The sequence below is a fragment of the Felis catus genome, chromosome C1, assembly GCF_018350175.1.
Source record: "Felis catus isolate Fca126 chromosome C1, F.catus_Fca126_mat1.0, whole genome shotgun sequence".
NCBI lineage: Eukaryota > Metazoa > Chordata > Mammalia > Carnivora > Felidae > Felis > Felis catus.
In genome coordinates, this window is record NC_058375.1 from 129,955,752 (window position 1) to 129,972,688 (window position 16,937).

Here is a 16,937-nt window from a genome sequence, read left to right on the forward strand (position 1 = left end):
ATCTTAGACTTCATAAGACATGTACAGTTTGTTAAAAATAATATTAAAATTTTACTTTTTCTTGTCCTAAAACGATATTTACTTGTCACTTAGAAAAATTGTTGCTTTTAGGGCAAGGTGCCTGGTTCAATTTCTGGCAAATATAATCGGTGCTCAGGAAATATTTCTCCCTTGCTGTTTTTACCAGATAATAAAATCTGAGGAACAGTGTGAAAGGAGATTGAATGTTCTGATATTTTGTCACTAGAATTTTTTTAAGCGGTGGACTAAACACTGACCGAAAGGAAATCAGTTTTTCTTAGTGTCCAGATCTATTTAATTCATCTCAAGCTTCACATATATAGCCAACTGAAACCATGTGGTCTGGAGCTTCATAAAGAAGAGCATTGTAGGAAATACACAATGTGCATAGTAGGAAAATATATCATGAACTGCCACATTAAATTTTAAGTGATTTCTAGAAATGAATCACAGAATCAAGTAATGTCATTACAAAAAAAAAAACTTTTAAAATACACTTTTAAAAATTATCTTTTGCCGAATTAAGAACATAGTTTCACATATATTTTCATGGTGTCTGACATTTACAGTAGTGGAGTGTCTTAGTTTAGGTTGCTGTAACAAAGTGCTATAGATTGGCTGGCTTATGAAGGCTGAGTGTACAAGATCAAAGTACCAGCATGGCCAGGTTCTGGTGAAGGCCCTCTTCTGGATTGTAGACTACTGATTTCTCTCGCCGCATCTTCACATGGCGGATTTAGCTAGGGAGCTTTGTGGAGTGTCTTTTATAAAGCACTAATCACATTCATAAGGGCTCCACCTTTATGAACTCCTCTAATTCCAGTCTCCTTTTTTTTTTTTTTTAATTGTTTTAAATGTTTATTTTTGAGGAAGAGAGAGAGAGCGTGAGCAGGGGAGGGGTAGCGAGAGAGGGAGACACAGAATCTGAAGCAGGCTCCAGCTCACAGACAGTGAGATCATGACCTGAGCTGAAGTCGAATGCTCAACAAACTGAGCCACCCAGGCACCCCTCACTGACCTCTTAATACCATCACATTGGGGGATAGGATTTCAGTGTAAGAATTTTGAGGAGATACAAACAAACATTCAGCCCGTAACATGGAGTCTTTCAATTAAATTTATTTTTGGTTTTTCACCTCCAATTAATTCTTTGTATAACAGATTGTGAATACATTCTGTAGAGGATCTTGTTTATTTTTTAATATACAGTTCTCCAGTATGTTAGACATTTGAAAAATTTACCTCCGACATTATTAAGGCATTTACAGATTATACTAAAACCATCTTTTAGACTTTTATGAAAGTTGTTTTTAGGGATGAAGAGATTATGTCCAAAGATCTAGGGTGATAAGAGACTTTATTTAGCTTCTTTTTACCAGTTAATGGATTTTTCTCTGGTGGGATAGATGCCCCAGGAAAGTTAAAGGATGCCGTTGTGATTAGAGCATCCATTTTTAAAGGGAGAAACAAGAAATGAGAGCTATGTTTTCTTATCAGGTTCTGAGGAGGAGGAGTATGACTATGCCAATGTATTTTGATCCTTTTTCATCATTAAAGAGCCTGTATTGTTAGAGAGATCTCTTCCTTCTCCAAGAGATTTGATCTGCTTTTCTTCTGCTTAGAGATCGAGGAATCTGAAAGTGAGCTCACTGATAATGGCCAAAATCTGAGTAGTGCTGTGAACCAATCTGGTCCTACCTGATGTAAATCTTGTGACATTTTATGAACACACATATCTATAATTTTTATAATGAATGTATTGGCCAAGTTTTATTTTTGTACATTCATTTAACTGTGTTGTCATTAACATTCTTAGATGATTCTTTTGTTTAAACTTCTGTTCTGTTTTCCACCAGAAAGCCAAAGAGCATATCGATTTGTACAAGGCAAAGACTGGGGTTTTAAAAAATTCATTCGAAGGGATTTTTTGCTTGATGAAGCTAATGGTCTTTTACCAGATGACAAGCTTACATTATTTTGTGAGGTGGGTACGTTTTTTATTTCAAGGAACTCCAAAGTTATATTTAATGATAAAGCAAAAATATAAGCTAGAACAATATTGGCATACTTTTTTTATTGCGAATACTTTTAAAATTCAGTAATCAGTATAATTGATAAGGTTTCATTTGTAGATGTTTTACCAGTAAGACTAGATTGTCTTCAATATAGTAAGTAGCCCATTCTGAAAAGAATCTGTCATGTCTACAGCTATAAATTATATATGGTAGTTATACTACCACATAGTAAGTACTTCTTCCTTCTAGAAAGACTATGGATGTGTATATCTTTATATGAAAATTTCTAAGTATCTTCTTCATTCTGAAATAGGTAATCACTATTCTTTGTCATATTCAGGTTGACCATATTAAACATGATCAGTAGCTTATCAGTTTGAATACAGACTGAAATATGTACATCCATACATAATGAAAGTGCCTGAAAAGATTGAGAAGCTTGATATTTATACAGTTGGGTTCATTTAATTAAATAGATGTTGGCATTATAAGCAATAGCATCCCAAATTTTTAAGATATACCCATGTCTGTTGACAAACTTGTGAGATTTATTTATTTTCATAAAGTGTCATATTTTAACAGTTATGAACATAGCCCTGCCAATAATTTACAGTAATGATTTGTTTTAATTTGAGGCTGGAATTTGCTCTTGTCTGTACAAATTGTTGAGATTATTCTTTGGAGTGACTTCAAGGATTATATTATCTACCAATACAGTTTATAGAGAATATACATCAGTAACATAGTTTATCAAAATGTTTAAGGTAGTTGATAATTTTCATAGGAAAACTTAATTGAAAGGTTATGATCAAGTAAACTCAATGTTAGATATATGTTAATAAGTTATTTTAGATCAATGAATGTATTAGAAGCATGATAAGTTACTTAACTGCTATTGAGTTAGCTTTAATTTCTTTGTAGAAAATGTATAAAATTTCATGGCAGCATTATGAACTAATTTTATGTTATTATGCTGTGTCAGAAAAATAATTGAAATGTGGCTCTAGAGACTACGTAATGCAAATATAGTGCATCTTATTTTCACTTAGACAAGTTAAACGAACTGTAGGATAAATTTGTTATGAATATAATTATTTGGTTGGTAAAGCACATACCACAAGTGTCTTCAGCAGAATTTATCATTAAATAATTTGAAAAACAAATACTATAAAGCATTTGTTTCCAATAGACATATATTCAGAGTAGTATCTTAAACAAATACAGATTATATTATTTAAAAATTTTAGCGTCCTTAATATAGACTCTTCAGAATTTTAGGAGTTATCTTAAATTCCAACATGTTAATTTTTTAAATTGTACAATCTTTTAATTTAAAGGACCTTAAAAAAAGCTATGCAATACAATTTCAAAAATTTACTGCATTTAAATCTTATGTAAATAAACTCTTTAAGAAAATATTCCTTTTTTTTAGAATTGAAATTATGTTTATAGGTATTTTAAGTATATTATATTGGAACCTAGTCAACAAGAAATTCAGAATGAAGGCTGAAATTAAGATCTTTTTTCAATACATAACTTTTGAAGTATATTTTTTATCCACATGCTAGTAACTTCAAAAAACATAACCTTCCATGCCTTACATTTTAAGTTGGCATTGATCGTATTCAGTTTTGGAGACTGTAATAGATATTTTTTTACTGATGTGGAGACTTATACCCTGGGCACTGTATGTAGCATCGGTGGGCAAAAAGTACTTTGCACGAACATTCCTCATGTGCTCCACCGTTTCTTCCATACCTCTCATTGATGCCCTTCCTTCTACAGCACCTCCAGCACTGCTTGCAGAAGAGGAGGAAGCATTGCACTGCCCTACCTAAAGAACTGCCTCCTCCCCCTCCCCTGCAAGTGGTGCTGTAGACAGGTAAGGCAGTTTGGTGCTACCCTTTTTCTGCAAGAAATAACCTCATCTTGCAAGTTCCATATTGTGAATCAAGTAGCCAGAGTAGATATTTCTAGTAGTGTAAACAGCTCTGCCCATACTCTTCCAAAGTGATGGAGAAGACAGGAATTGAGGAATAAGTATGAGAAATAGAAAACTTTAGATTAGTTCATTTTTTTAAAGTCCAACAGATTTTAAATAATCTCGTATAGACCCATACCATCTCTTGATTGCAGAAAATTATACATGTACAGTTAGAATGTGCGTATAAATTGAGTTTTTCATAAAGTTAATTCATTTAGAAGGACACACCTTTTTTCTCATCCTGTTTTTGTTGCCAAGATATCATTTGTGTTTTAAAATACTTGTGATAATGGATGGAAGTTAGGTTTCATTCTTTAAAAAAGCCCTTTTAAGGCAAAATGAAAAGTTGACAACCCTATTTCTGTCACCCAGATTTTTAAAAAGGATGCCTATCTATGACAGTCAAAAAGTCTAAGACCCACTATTTTAGTAGATGATATGAAATTGGACTATTGAAAAGTTTCTCACTGTGAAGCCAGTGTGAGGAATGGTTAGGTAGTTGATTAGAGTGGCAAAATTTATACACTGTGAACTATTGTAAATTCCTAGTTTTAAAACTAGTTTGGAGAATTGAGATTTTTTCAAACTAGAAATAATAGTCACCTCTATTCCACACTATTGGAGACCCAGATTTTCAGGGCAGTCATGTTTGATTAGAGTTTGCACATGTTTATCTTTAGTCTGAACTATATTCTCACAGTTTAGCTGAAACCAGATTTTAAAAAGAGCTTTCAAATGAGTGTTTCCTTTGCAGTATTTGTCAATTTTGAATATTATACCTTCGCATTTTTATTTTGAAAGAACAGCACTTAACTGTAGGAAAGAATCTCAGACTTTTTTCTGAATTTTTTACTCTAGGTTCCATGCAGTAAGAATGTTCATTACCTGTTTTTGAATATGTGCTAGAAAAAAAGCTAAAATTTTACCAATTTCTTAATTATAGGCATCAAGAAAATAATCATTAGAATTTGTTCTGTATCAGTTTTTAATTAGGTCATTAAATTTGCCATATAAATAGTCCCTTGAATACCCCTTACAGTATGAAATGTTAATTCTTAGTTTAAATTTGTGGTACACATAATAATGCTATGTAGATGTGTATGTCAATTATATAACTTCTGAATTATGATTACATATGCAAAATAAAAATAAAACATCAGTGTCTATGCCTGATAAAAATGGCTGTAATTATTGATCATTTTATTTCTTCTGTCACTTTATTTTTGTAAGATTTTTTACATTAAATATATTCTTTTGAGTTAGGATAATAGGCAATAAATAGAATTTAAGAAATCCTTTCCTAAATTAAATATGTTGTAACATTTTTATAAATCCACTGCATATTTTATGCACATAATTGAACTGATCCACTTCCTTCTGTCTTACAAATTTTTAAGAGTAGTGCTTGATAGGAACAAAGAAATACTGTCTATGTGATAAAAAACTGATCTCTAACTAAACCTTCAATATCAACACCAACATTTTTAAAGTATCATTAAGTTATAGTGGATGGTGTAAAAGAGCAATCAGGTAAGGATTAGTGAAGCTTTTTTTCTTATGTGTAGTCATTTTAGAAACAGTTTCAATAATTAAAAACTTAATAGAATAGAGAACCTTTATTACTGGATTTTATTTATTTGTTTACACAATATCTTGGTTCCTATATTTAGAAAATCATCTGACAAGATTGTTGTAATAGATCCTTTTTGAGCCATAACTGCATCAAAGTAGTACTACTGATTTTAAAATGTATCCAAAGAAATATTTGTGTAGTGCCAAGAATTAAAAAAAAAAAAAAAAAGGAATCTGATAATTACATGTCTAGCCTTCCTTTGGTATTGAATGAAATGTGATTGATTGACGCATTAGTTACCTTCTTTGATCTCCCTTTGAAATCTTTTTATAAAATAAGTTGATTGGATTAGATGATTTCTATATGTATGATTCCAAATGGTTAATAATGCCAGTTGGAAAAAAACAAAGTGGTTAATAAAAATATCCTCAGAAAAATAAAGTTTTTCTTTAGAAGTATCCATTCATTCCCATTTGATACATCAGGGTGAAGGAGCACTTCTGAGATTTAATATTCTCTAAATAGTTTATTGGACTATTATTATGCTGTGTTATTAGCATGTTAGTAGTTTGGTCTAGTTTATCCATTTCCAATTTACATTTTCTATGTAGTTTACTTTATTGGTATGTGTCCTTACTTATGCCTATCATTATTTAATAAAAGCCTTATGAAATGTTTTTCAATTAATATAGTTTGCTGCATAACAAATGACAACAAAACTTAGAAGCTTAAAACAGTAGATAACTAACATATAATAGTAATGGTTCATTTACTCTGAAATATTTGCATTACTAGTTGAGTAGTATTTTCTTGTTTATTAAATGTAACATTAAATTTCTAATATTAGTAGCATACTTTTTTAAAGTTTTATTTATTTAAGTAATCTCAACACCCAACATGGGGCTCGAACTCACAACCCTGAGATCAAGAGTCATATGCTCCTCTGACTGAGCCAGCCAGGCTCCCAGTACCATACGTTTTCTTAAAAGTGATGCACAAGACTTCACCAGTAGTGTTTTAGGATTTTATTCAGTGTATAGTCTTTTCTAATGAGAGAAAATTTAATCTATGTTATATTGAAATCTTTATAAAACCAGTGTTTTCATCATACTAATTTTATTATTTCATAGATAAATAGAAAGTCTGCAAATAGAACTAAATTGTATTTGGACTGTTGATTATTATTATAAAATATTTACATGAATTTTAATAAGTGCGATTGCTTTTGTGGGAATTCTTGTACTTTACAATTTAAATTAATATTACTAAATATTTAAATCAATTTTACTGGAGTCGAAACATGTAGGAACTACGCTTAAAATACTTCCCAAATTGAATATCATAGACTATAGTTTTATAACCTTTTTTAGTACTATAAAAAGTCCTTGTGAGTGTGATGCCATGTATATTACATATGTAATAGACTTTAAATGTTGATAGGACTGTGGTGTAAGTGAGAAAATAAAAATTAAAGAAATTTCTTGCTTCACCTCACAAAAATGTCTCCTGCTTGTTTCAATTTGATATCATTTTATGACTTTTATTTTGCTGAGGAGTTTTTTTAATTACTTTAATAACCAAGCATTCTAACCAATCGGTAAGCCATTTATTTACATAAAATGTTACTTGAAAATGATCAAATTTGTTTCTATTTTTTTTCTATGTTCTTTAAATTATATCCTTAAATTTAATTCCCAAGAATTAGTGTTTTTAATCAGTATTTTGAATTATCCCAATAATTCTAATGATAAGAAATTTAAGTATAGACTTACTAATTACTGATACTAGTTTATAAAAGTGTTTTTCTTGCTGTCCATTTTTTATTAGGTGAGTGTGGTCCAAGATTCAGTAAATATATCAGGACATACTAATACAAATACTTTGAAGGTGCCTGAATGTCGACTAGCAGAAGATTTAGGTAATCTCTGGGAAAACACAAGATTTACAGATTGCAGTTTTTTTGTGAGAGGACAAGAATTTAAGGCTCATAAATCTGTACTTGCAGGTACTTACAACTTTTGGGTAATATTGTACATTTCTTCCATAAATCTGTACATTAAATAATGATGCTTAATGTTGTTACAGCTCGATCCCCAGTTTTTAATGCAATGTTTGAACATGAAATGGAGGAAAGCAAAAAGGTAAACATCATTTAAAGGCTAATATTTAATTTGTACAAATGTAGAATAGTGGAATGTATATTTTGAAAGTGTGCATCGTCTTATTGTTACACTAAAATTTCAGAAATAGAAGTAGAAAGGGAAAAAGTATGTTCTGTAGTAGAACAATAGATATAGCCTAATGTGGGTGAATATTCCAAATAATAACTATTTTGATGTCCATCTAGTGGCAAAATAAATGAGTAGTTTTTATCCAAAAGAGTGGTTCTGGTCCATAGCTATTTGAGATCTCTCTACTTAAGGTGTTTATTCCTCTTTTCTAAATTATACATTGATTTTGGAATTTTTTTTTCTAGAATAAAAATAATGCCACTAAAATAAGAATGATTTAAAAAAAAAAAGACAAATCACAGTAGTGTTATTATATATTTAATCAGTATGTTACCTCTTTGGTTTTCCCAAATGTCACCTGTCATCTTGAAATGTAGTCAGATTAAAGATCAGAGATTGATTCTTTGCTGGTTGCATTACATGTGAGCCTTCATGCTCTAACGGGACCACTCCAAAGTTTATTTATGTGGCTCAACTTCATTCTTTCTGTAGAACTAAAGGCTGAAATACATAGCTGCTTTCTTTCCTTTGATTGTTGGTCAACCAGGTACTATGATTAGCCTTCTGACCACTTTCACATAAGGAGACGTGAATAATTTCAAATGTTATTGTCAGCAAAGTGTCAGAAAAATTTGATATTGTTTAGTGTTAGATATTTAGCTTCATTGATCCCATGAGAGAAACCAAATACAAAGATGTAGGAGTAAAAAAGGAATTACTACTCTTTGGACTGGAGTATGTTTCAAGCAAAGAGGTAATGCCAGTGTGTAGATAGTATGACATGCCATTTTTGCCAAAGGGAGAGTTCCGAGGTAGTGGGCTCTGGAAGTATCTCAAATACCTGACCCTACTTTTGCTGAAACCCACTGGTTACAGAGTCTTAGGCATTGTACTACGACCTCAGAATTCAACAAAGAAAAAGTTAATAGGTATCTTCTTCTAAGATACAAGTTAGAAATTGAACATACGTATTTTGTTTGGTCTAAAGACCTTAATTTGGTTTTCTTTTTGTTGGTTTGTTGTTTTACCCTTTTTAATTGAGATATTAAGGTTTTATATACCCACATGGTAGTGCTTGACTTGGTATACTTCTCCTATTAACCTGCTTGCTTCACTTTGCCTGCTTAGGTTACTGAAGATTTACTTACCTCCATTTTAAAATAGAGTATTTGAGTGCAAATTTAGTTAAATTATTGTTAAAGTTTCTCTTAGGTTCATTTGTGTGTGTGTGTGTTGTTTGAGTATAACTTTTGTGTTGTTTTCAATATCAGAATCGAGTGGAAATAAATGATGTAGACCCTGAGGTTTTTAAAGAAATGATGAGATTCATTTACACAGGGAAAGCACCAAACCTTGATAAAATGGCTGACAACTTGTTGGCAGCTGCAGACAAAGTAAGTAGGTCTAAAGCGCTGAAAACTGTACTCAAGCTTGATGTATCTAGAAAGTTATCGTCAAATGAAAATCCTAAGTAACTTGAAATGCTGAGGAATCAATTTATACTGTTTGTAGATGGCTCTTGAGTGTATTATGAAATAACATGCAATGAGATGATATGGAAATGAGATTTTTTTTAATCAGTAAGGCATATAAATATCTTGAGCCAGTTAGAATATATGAATAAAATAAAATAATGAAATAAAAAAGGAAAAAAGTATTGGATTTTTTCCTAACTTAATTGCCTGTATTCAGAGATATATATTTTTTAACATGATAGCATAGAAAGAGAAAAAATAATGCTAATTTTATAATATTCTTTTGTAATGGTTATTTCTTAAAGTTTCAGAAGCAAGGCAAAAATACCAGAAAATCTCAAAGCCAGTAGTTTTCAATCCTGAAACACATTGGGAGGTTTTCTTGAACGTTTTGATGTTTATGCTTCTGTCCATATAAATAAGTTTATGAGTATGCCTGTCAATGCACATATGTACATGTCTTTAGGTACACATACACATATACCACATAGAGGGTAGGGAAGAGAATACGATATTGTACTTGTTTTGCAAAATATTACCATTGGAACCATTACCAAGCCAAGAGTATATGGAATCTATTCTTTCTCTTTCCCCCACTCCCAAGTTGTTTAAATTCCAGTTAGTTAACATACAGTGTAATACTAGTTTCGGGTGTACAATATAGTGATTCAACCATTCCACACACAAGTGTTCATCACAAGTGCACTCCTTAATCCCCATCACCTGTTTAAACCATTTCCCCACCCACTTCTCTTCTAGTAACCATCAGTTTGTTCTCTGTAGTTTAGACCCTGTGTTCTTGGTTTACCTCTCTCTCACTTTTTTCCCCCCTGTACTCATTTGTTTCTTAAATTCCACATATGATTGAAATCATATGGTATTTGTCTGAAATCATATGGTATTTGTCTTCCTGTGACTGATTTATTTCTGTTAGTATAATACTCTCTAGTGTCATCCATGTTGTTGCAAATGGCAAGATTTCATTCCTTTTTATAGCCCAGTAATATTCCATTGTATATCTATACCACAACTTCTTTATCCATTTATCAGTTGATGGACACTTGGGCTGTTTTCATAATTTGGCTATTGTAGATAATGCTGCTATAAACATGGGGGTGCATATTTTCCTTTGAATTAGTATTTTAGTATTCTTTGGGTAAATATCTAGTAGGGCAATTGCTGAACCATAGGATAGTTCTATTTTTAATTTTTTCAAGAACCTTCATACTGTTTTCCAGAATGGCTGCACCAGTTTGCATTCCCACCAACAGTGCAAGAGGTTCTCCTTTCTGAACATCCTCACCAACACCTATTGTTTCCTATGTTTTTGATTTTAAGCCATTCTGACAGCTGTGAGGTGATATCTCATTGTAGTTTTGATTTGTATTTCCCTGGTGATGAGTGATGTTGAACATCTTTTCATGTGTCTGTTGGCCATCTGATGTCTTTGGAAAAATGTCTACTCATGTCTTATGCCCATGTTTTAATTGGGTTATTCTTTTTGGGGGGTATTTTGTAGGTTCTTTATATATTTGAAATATTAACCCCTTACTGGATATATCATTTGTAGATATCTTCTCCCATTCCATGGGTTGCCTTTAGTTTTGTTGATTGTTTCATTTATTGTTCAGAAGCTTTTTGTTCTGATGAAGTCCCAAAAGTTTATCTTTGCTTTTGTTTCCCTAGCCCATGCAAGAAAGAAGTTGCTGCAGCCAGTGTCAAAGAGGTTACTCCCTGTGTTCTCCTCTAGGATTTTTATTGTTTCAGGTCTCACATTGAGGTCTTTAATCCATTTTGAATTTATTTTTGTGCATGGGGTAAGAAAGTGGTCCAGTTTCATTCTTTTGCATGCTGCTGTACAGTTGCTCAGCATCATTTGTTGAAGAGACTATCTTTTTTCTATTGGATATTCTTTACTGCTGTGTTGAAGATTAATTGACCATATAGTTTTGTGCTCATTTCTGGGTTTTCTACTCTGTTTCATTAATCTGTGTGTCTCTTTTTATGCCACTACCATACTGTTTTGATTATTATAGCTTCGTAATATAATTTGAAATCTGGAATTGGGATATGTCCAGCTTTTTCTTTCTTTTTTTTGTGAAGAGAGAATGAGCATGTGAGCGTGTGAGCAGGCGATATGCAGGAGGTGGGGAGAGAGAAAGAGAGAGAGAATGAATCCCAAGCAGGCTACATGCTCTGCACAGAGCCTGATGCGGGGTTAATCCCATGACTGTGAGAACATAACCTGAGTTAAAATGAAGAGTCGGACACTTAACCAACTGAGCCACTCAGGTGCCCCTAGTTTTGCTTTTCTATTTCAAGGTGGCTTTGGCTATTTGTGGTCTCTTGTGGTTCCATATAAATTTTAGGATTCTTCTATTGCTGGGAAAAGTACTGTTGGTGTTTTGATAGGGATTGCATTAAATGTGTAGATTGTTTTGAGTAGTATTGACATTTTAGCAATATTTATGCTTCTAATCCATGAGCATGGAATGTCTTCTCATTTCTTTGTGTCATCAGTGTTTTATGGTTTGCAGAGTACTTTCACTTCTGGTTAGGTTTATTCCTGAGTATCTTTTCATTTCTGGTAGAGTTGTAAGTGGCATTGATTCCTTGATTTCTTTTTCTGCTGCTTCATTATTGGTGTATAGAAATGCAACACATGACTATACACTGATTTTATATCCTGCAACTTTACTGAATTCATGTATCAGTTCTAGTGGTTTCTTTGTGGAGCCTTCAGATTTCTATATAGAGTATCATGTCATCTGCATATAGTGAAAGTTTTACTTTTTCCTTGCTGATTTGGATGCCTTTTGTTTCTTTTTGTTGTCTGATTGCTGTGGCCAGAACTTGCAGTACTATGTTGAATAAAAGCGGTGAGAGTGGACATCCTTGTCTTGTTCCTGACCTTAAGGGAAAGGCTCTCAGTTTTTCCACATTGAGGATGATTCTAGCTGTGGGTTTTCATATATGGCCTTTATTATGTTCAGGTATGTTCCCTCTAAACCTACCTTGTTGAGGGTTTTTATCATCAGTGGGTGTTGTACTTTGTCAAATGCTTTTTCTGTATCTATTGAAATGATTGTATGGTTCTTATCCTTTCTTTTAATAATGTGGTGTATCACCTTGATTGATTTGTGAATATTGAACCACTCTTGAAACCCAGAAATAAATCTTACTTTATTGTGGTAAATGATTTTTTTAATGTATTGTTGGATTCTGTTTGTTAGTATTTTATTGAGATTTTTTGCATCCATGTTCATCAGGCATATTGGCCTTCAGTTCTCTTTTTTAATGAAAAATTTATCTGGTTTTGATATCAGGGTAATTCATTCATCAGAATGAATTTGGAAGTTTCCCTTTTCTATTTTTTGGAATAGTTTGAGAAGAATAGGCACTAACTCTTCTTTAAATGATTGGTAAAATTCATATGTGAAGCCATCTGGTCCTGGACTTCTGTTTATTGGGAGTTTTTTTATTACTGATTTAATTTCTTTGCTGGTAATCAGTCTGTTCAGGTTTTCTGTTTCTTCCTGTTTCAGCTTTGGCAGTTTATGTGTTTCTAGGAATTTATCCATTTCTTCCAGGTTGTCCAATTTGTTGACATATGGTTTTTGATAATATTCTTTTATACTTGTGTTTCTGTGGTGTTATTATTTCTCTTCTCTCATTTATGATTTTATTTTGAAGTCCTTTCTCTTTTCTTCTTGGTAAGTCTGGCTAGAGGTTTATAGATTCTGTTAATGTTTCCAAAGAACCAGCCCCTGGTTTCATTGACCTGTTCTATTGTTTTTTGTTTGTTTTGTTTTGTTTTAGTTTCTGTATTATTTATTTCTGCTGTAATCTTTATTATTTCCCTCCTTCTGCTGGATTTAGGCTTCATTTGTTGTTCTGTTAATGACTCCTTTAGGTGTAATGTTAGGTTGTATATTTCAGATTTTGCTTGCCTGTTAAGGTAAGCCTGTATTGCTATATATGTCCCTCTTAGGACCACTTTTTCTGCATCCCAAATGTTTTAGACCCTGGTGTTTTCATTTTCATTTGTTTCCATGAACTTTTTGTAGTTCTTCTTTGATTTCCTGTTTGACTCATTCATTGTTTAGTAGCATGTTTAACCTCCATGTTATTTGTGGTCTTTCCAAATTTTTTCTTGTGGTTCACTTCTAGTTTCATACCATTGTGATCAGAAAAGATGGATGGTATGATTCCAGTCTTTTTGTATTTGTTAGGACCTAATTTGTGGCCTAATCTGTAATCTATTCTGGAGAATTTCCCAAGTGCATTTGAAAAGAATGTGTATTTTGCTGTTTTGGGATGGAATGTTCTGAATATATTTGTTAAGTCCATCAGGTCCAGTGTGTCATTCAAAGCCATTGTCTCCTTGTTGATTTTCTGTTTAGATGATCTGTCCATTGGTGTGTGGAGTATTAAAGTTCCCCACTATTATTGTATTCTTATCAATTAGTTCTTGTATGTTTGCTATTGACATTTATGTATTTGGGTGCTTTCATGTTTGGTGCATAAATATTTACAATTGTTATATCTTCTTGTTGGATTGTCCCCTTTATTATGATATAATACCCTTCTTTGTCTCTTGTTACAGTCTTTGTTTTAAAGTGTAGTTTGTCCAATATAAGTATTGCTACTCCAGCTTTTTTTTGACATCTGTTTGCATGGTAATGTTTTTCCATACCCTCACTTACTTTTTTTTTTTTAAGTTTATTTATTTATTTTTGAGAGAGAGAGAGAGAGAGGGAAGAGCAGAGAGAGGGAGAAAGAGAATCCCAAGCAGGCTGCATGCTCTGTATGGAACCTGACGTGAGGCTCAATCCCATGACCAGGAGATCATGACCTGATCTGAAATCAAGAGACGGATGCTTAGCTGATTGAACCATTCAAGTCCCCCACCATCCCCTCATTTTCAATCTGCAGATGTCTTTAGTTCTAAAATGAGTCTGTTGTAGGCAGCATATAGATAGGTCTTATTTTTTATCTATTCTGACCTCCTATGTCTTTTGATTGGAGCTTTTAGTCCATTTACATTCAGAGTAATTACTGATGGATGTATATTTACAGCCATATTATTACTTGTTTTGCTATTGTTTCTGGAGATTTTCTATGATCCTTTCTTGTCTTTGTCACTTTTGGCCTCTCCTTTGCACTCAAAGTATATCCTTTAATATTTCTTGCAAGAGCTGGTTTAGTAGTCACAAACTCCTTTAGTTTTTGCTTGTCCGTGAAACTCTTTCTCTTTCCTTCTATTCTGAATTGTATCCTGCTGGATGGAGTATTCTTGGGTGCAGATTTTTCCCACTCAGCACTTTGAATATGTCGTGCCACTGTCTTCTGGCCTGCCATGTTTCTGTTGAGAAATCTCTAACTACCATTATGGGTCTTACCTTGTAAGTAAAGATGTCTTCTGTCTTGCTGTTTCTAAGATTTTTTCTTTATCACTATACTGTGCAACTTAATTACAGTATGTCTTGGTGTGGGCCTGCTTTTGCTGATTTTGATGGGAGCTCTCTGCCTTCTAGATCTGTATGTCTCTTTCCTTCCCCCAGATTAGGGAAATTTTCGGCTATTACTTCCTCAAATTTTCTGACACCTTTTACTCTGTCATCTTCTAGGATTCCTATGATACAAATATTACATTTCATGGAGTCACTGAGTTCTCTAACTCGATTCTCAGGTTGCATAATTCTTTTTCTTTTGTTCAGTTTTCATTATTTTCTATTTTGTCTTCTAGGTCACTAATTCATTTCTCTGCTTCTTCCAGTTTGCTGTTCATTGTATCAAGCCTGTTTCTAATCTCATTTATTGTATTCTTCATCTCTGATTGATTCTTTTTTAACTCTTTTATCTCTGTGGTTAGAGTCTCACTAACTTTTTCCATTCTTTTCTCAAGCCCAGTGGGTATCTTATGTTCATTACTTTAATTCTCCATCAGGCATGTTACTTATATCTGTTTCACTTAGACCCCTGGCTGTGACTTCATCTTGTTCTTGAATAATTTCCTTGTCTTCTCATTTTGTTTATGTCTGCCTGCTTCTGTGTGTTAGAAAGGCCATTTATGTCTCCTGTTTCTGAAAGTAATGGCCTAAGTCATGTTCCCAGGGCCTGATGCTTCAGAGAGTTCTTCAGATGTGTGCTGTGTGAGCTCTCCTATTGTGTTTTGTTTGCTCTATCCTTCAGGCTGATTGTCTACAGATGCTCTCCTTGCCTGCTCTAGGCAGTGTTTGGTACCTGGCCTCATTGTGGAAAGTTTCACCTAGATGTGCTCTGATCTGCTTGTGAACTGAGACCTGATACAACTTTATCCAGAACTGAGGCCCTGCAGAACTCATGGTTAGATATAGTATGGGCAGGACGTTGTTCAGGTCTCTCTGTGCTGGGACTGAGGGAAGCTTGACTGAGAAGGGCAGTTCTGCCTGAACGCAGGGGAGTGGAGCTTGTTGTAAGCAAGTTCAGCAGCCAGTGCCATCCTGTGCTGTTTCCTGCATGTGGCTCTGTGTTTATGCTGAGGGGTTGGGGAAGTAACTGGTGCTGGCCAGCTCCTTTGTTCTGGGAGAAGTGTCTCCATGAATGCTGCCTCTCAAGGATGTCCTCCCAGAGGAGCAAATAATCTCCCCCTGTTTGTCCCAGATTTTCTTCAGATTGCTGTTTCATTCTGTCTGTTCCTGGCTTGTTTGTCTGCTTTCCTTCCAGGACCAGAGCAAGCCCACTTACTGACCTTTAAATCTCTAGGCTTTAATCTCCACGTGTTGCAAGAACTCATGAAATTCAGCTTCTCTTATTTTGCAAACCAATATTTTTGGGGAAACATTCTCCTTTATATCCCCCTGTATGCTCCTTTCTCTCTGGCCCTTCTCCATGACCGTGGCTCCTCCCCTCCACAGCACCCATGATACATTTCTCCCCTAAACCACGTCTCCACACTACCTACCTTCTTCAACATCGCCTCTTCTCTCCCTTTAGTTGTTAGTTTTGTCCATCTTCTGGTTTATTTCTGGTGTATTTTGGATGATTTGGTAGTTATCTAGTTGTGTTCATGGAACAAGAGGAGCCTAGGGTCTACTTACTCTGCCACTTTCTTCTTGAGCTGGAATCTATTATTTGTCTCTTTCTTTTTTTAATATTTATTTATTTATTTAGAGAGAGTGTGACTGGGGGAGAAGGAGAGAGAAAATCCTAAGCAGGTTCCATGTGTTAGTGCAGAGCCCAATGTGGGGCTTGATCATGAACTGTGAGATCATGACCTGAGCCGAAATCAATAGTTAGACGCTTAACCCAGCTGAGCCACCCAGGCAGCTCTGGAATCTATTATTTCTTACAACTGCACATGAATCTATAACTGTCTTAATAAAAATTTAAATTAAAAAAATGACATTTGTAGTAGTATCAAAAATATTAAACATATAGGCATAAATCTGAGAAGATCTTCAAGACTATACCAATAATTACAATATATTGATAAGTGAAATTCAGGTACTACTTAAATAAATGGAAAGGGAAATTTTGTTCATGGATTAGAACTCTCAATATTGTTAAAATTTCAGTTCTTAAAATTCATTAGTAGAACCAACATGTCTCTTGTAGGTTTTGTGTGGGGTTTTTTGACAAATGAATTTTAAATTT

At 33.6% G+C, this 16,937-nt stretch overlaps 1 protein-coding gene across 3 annotated transcripts in view; it reads left to right on the plus strand.

Moving 5' to 3' along the window:
- SPOPL (speckle type BTB/POZ protein like) overlaps window positions 1-16,937 on the plus strand; it is an 83,141-nt gene that overhangs the window by 55,814 nt on the left and 10,390 nt on the right. For all 3 annotated transcript variants that reach the window (XM_023259296.2, XM_023259293.2, XM_023259294.2), the window contains 4 exons: window positions 1,878-2,005; window positions 7,421-7,598; window positions 7,679-7,734; window positions 9,096-9,218. In XM_023259296.2, coding sequence (XP_023115064.1) covers window positions 1,878-2,005; window positions 7,421-7,598; window positions 7,679-7,734; window positions 9,096-9,218 — 485 coding nt within the window. The remainder of the gene's footprint in view (window positions 1-1,877; window positions 2,006-7,420; window positions 7,599-7,678; window positions 7,735-9,095; window positions 9,219-16,937) is intronic.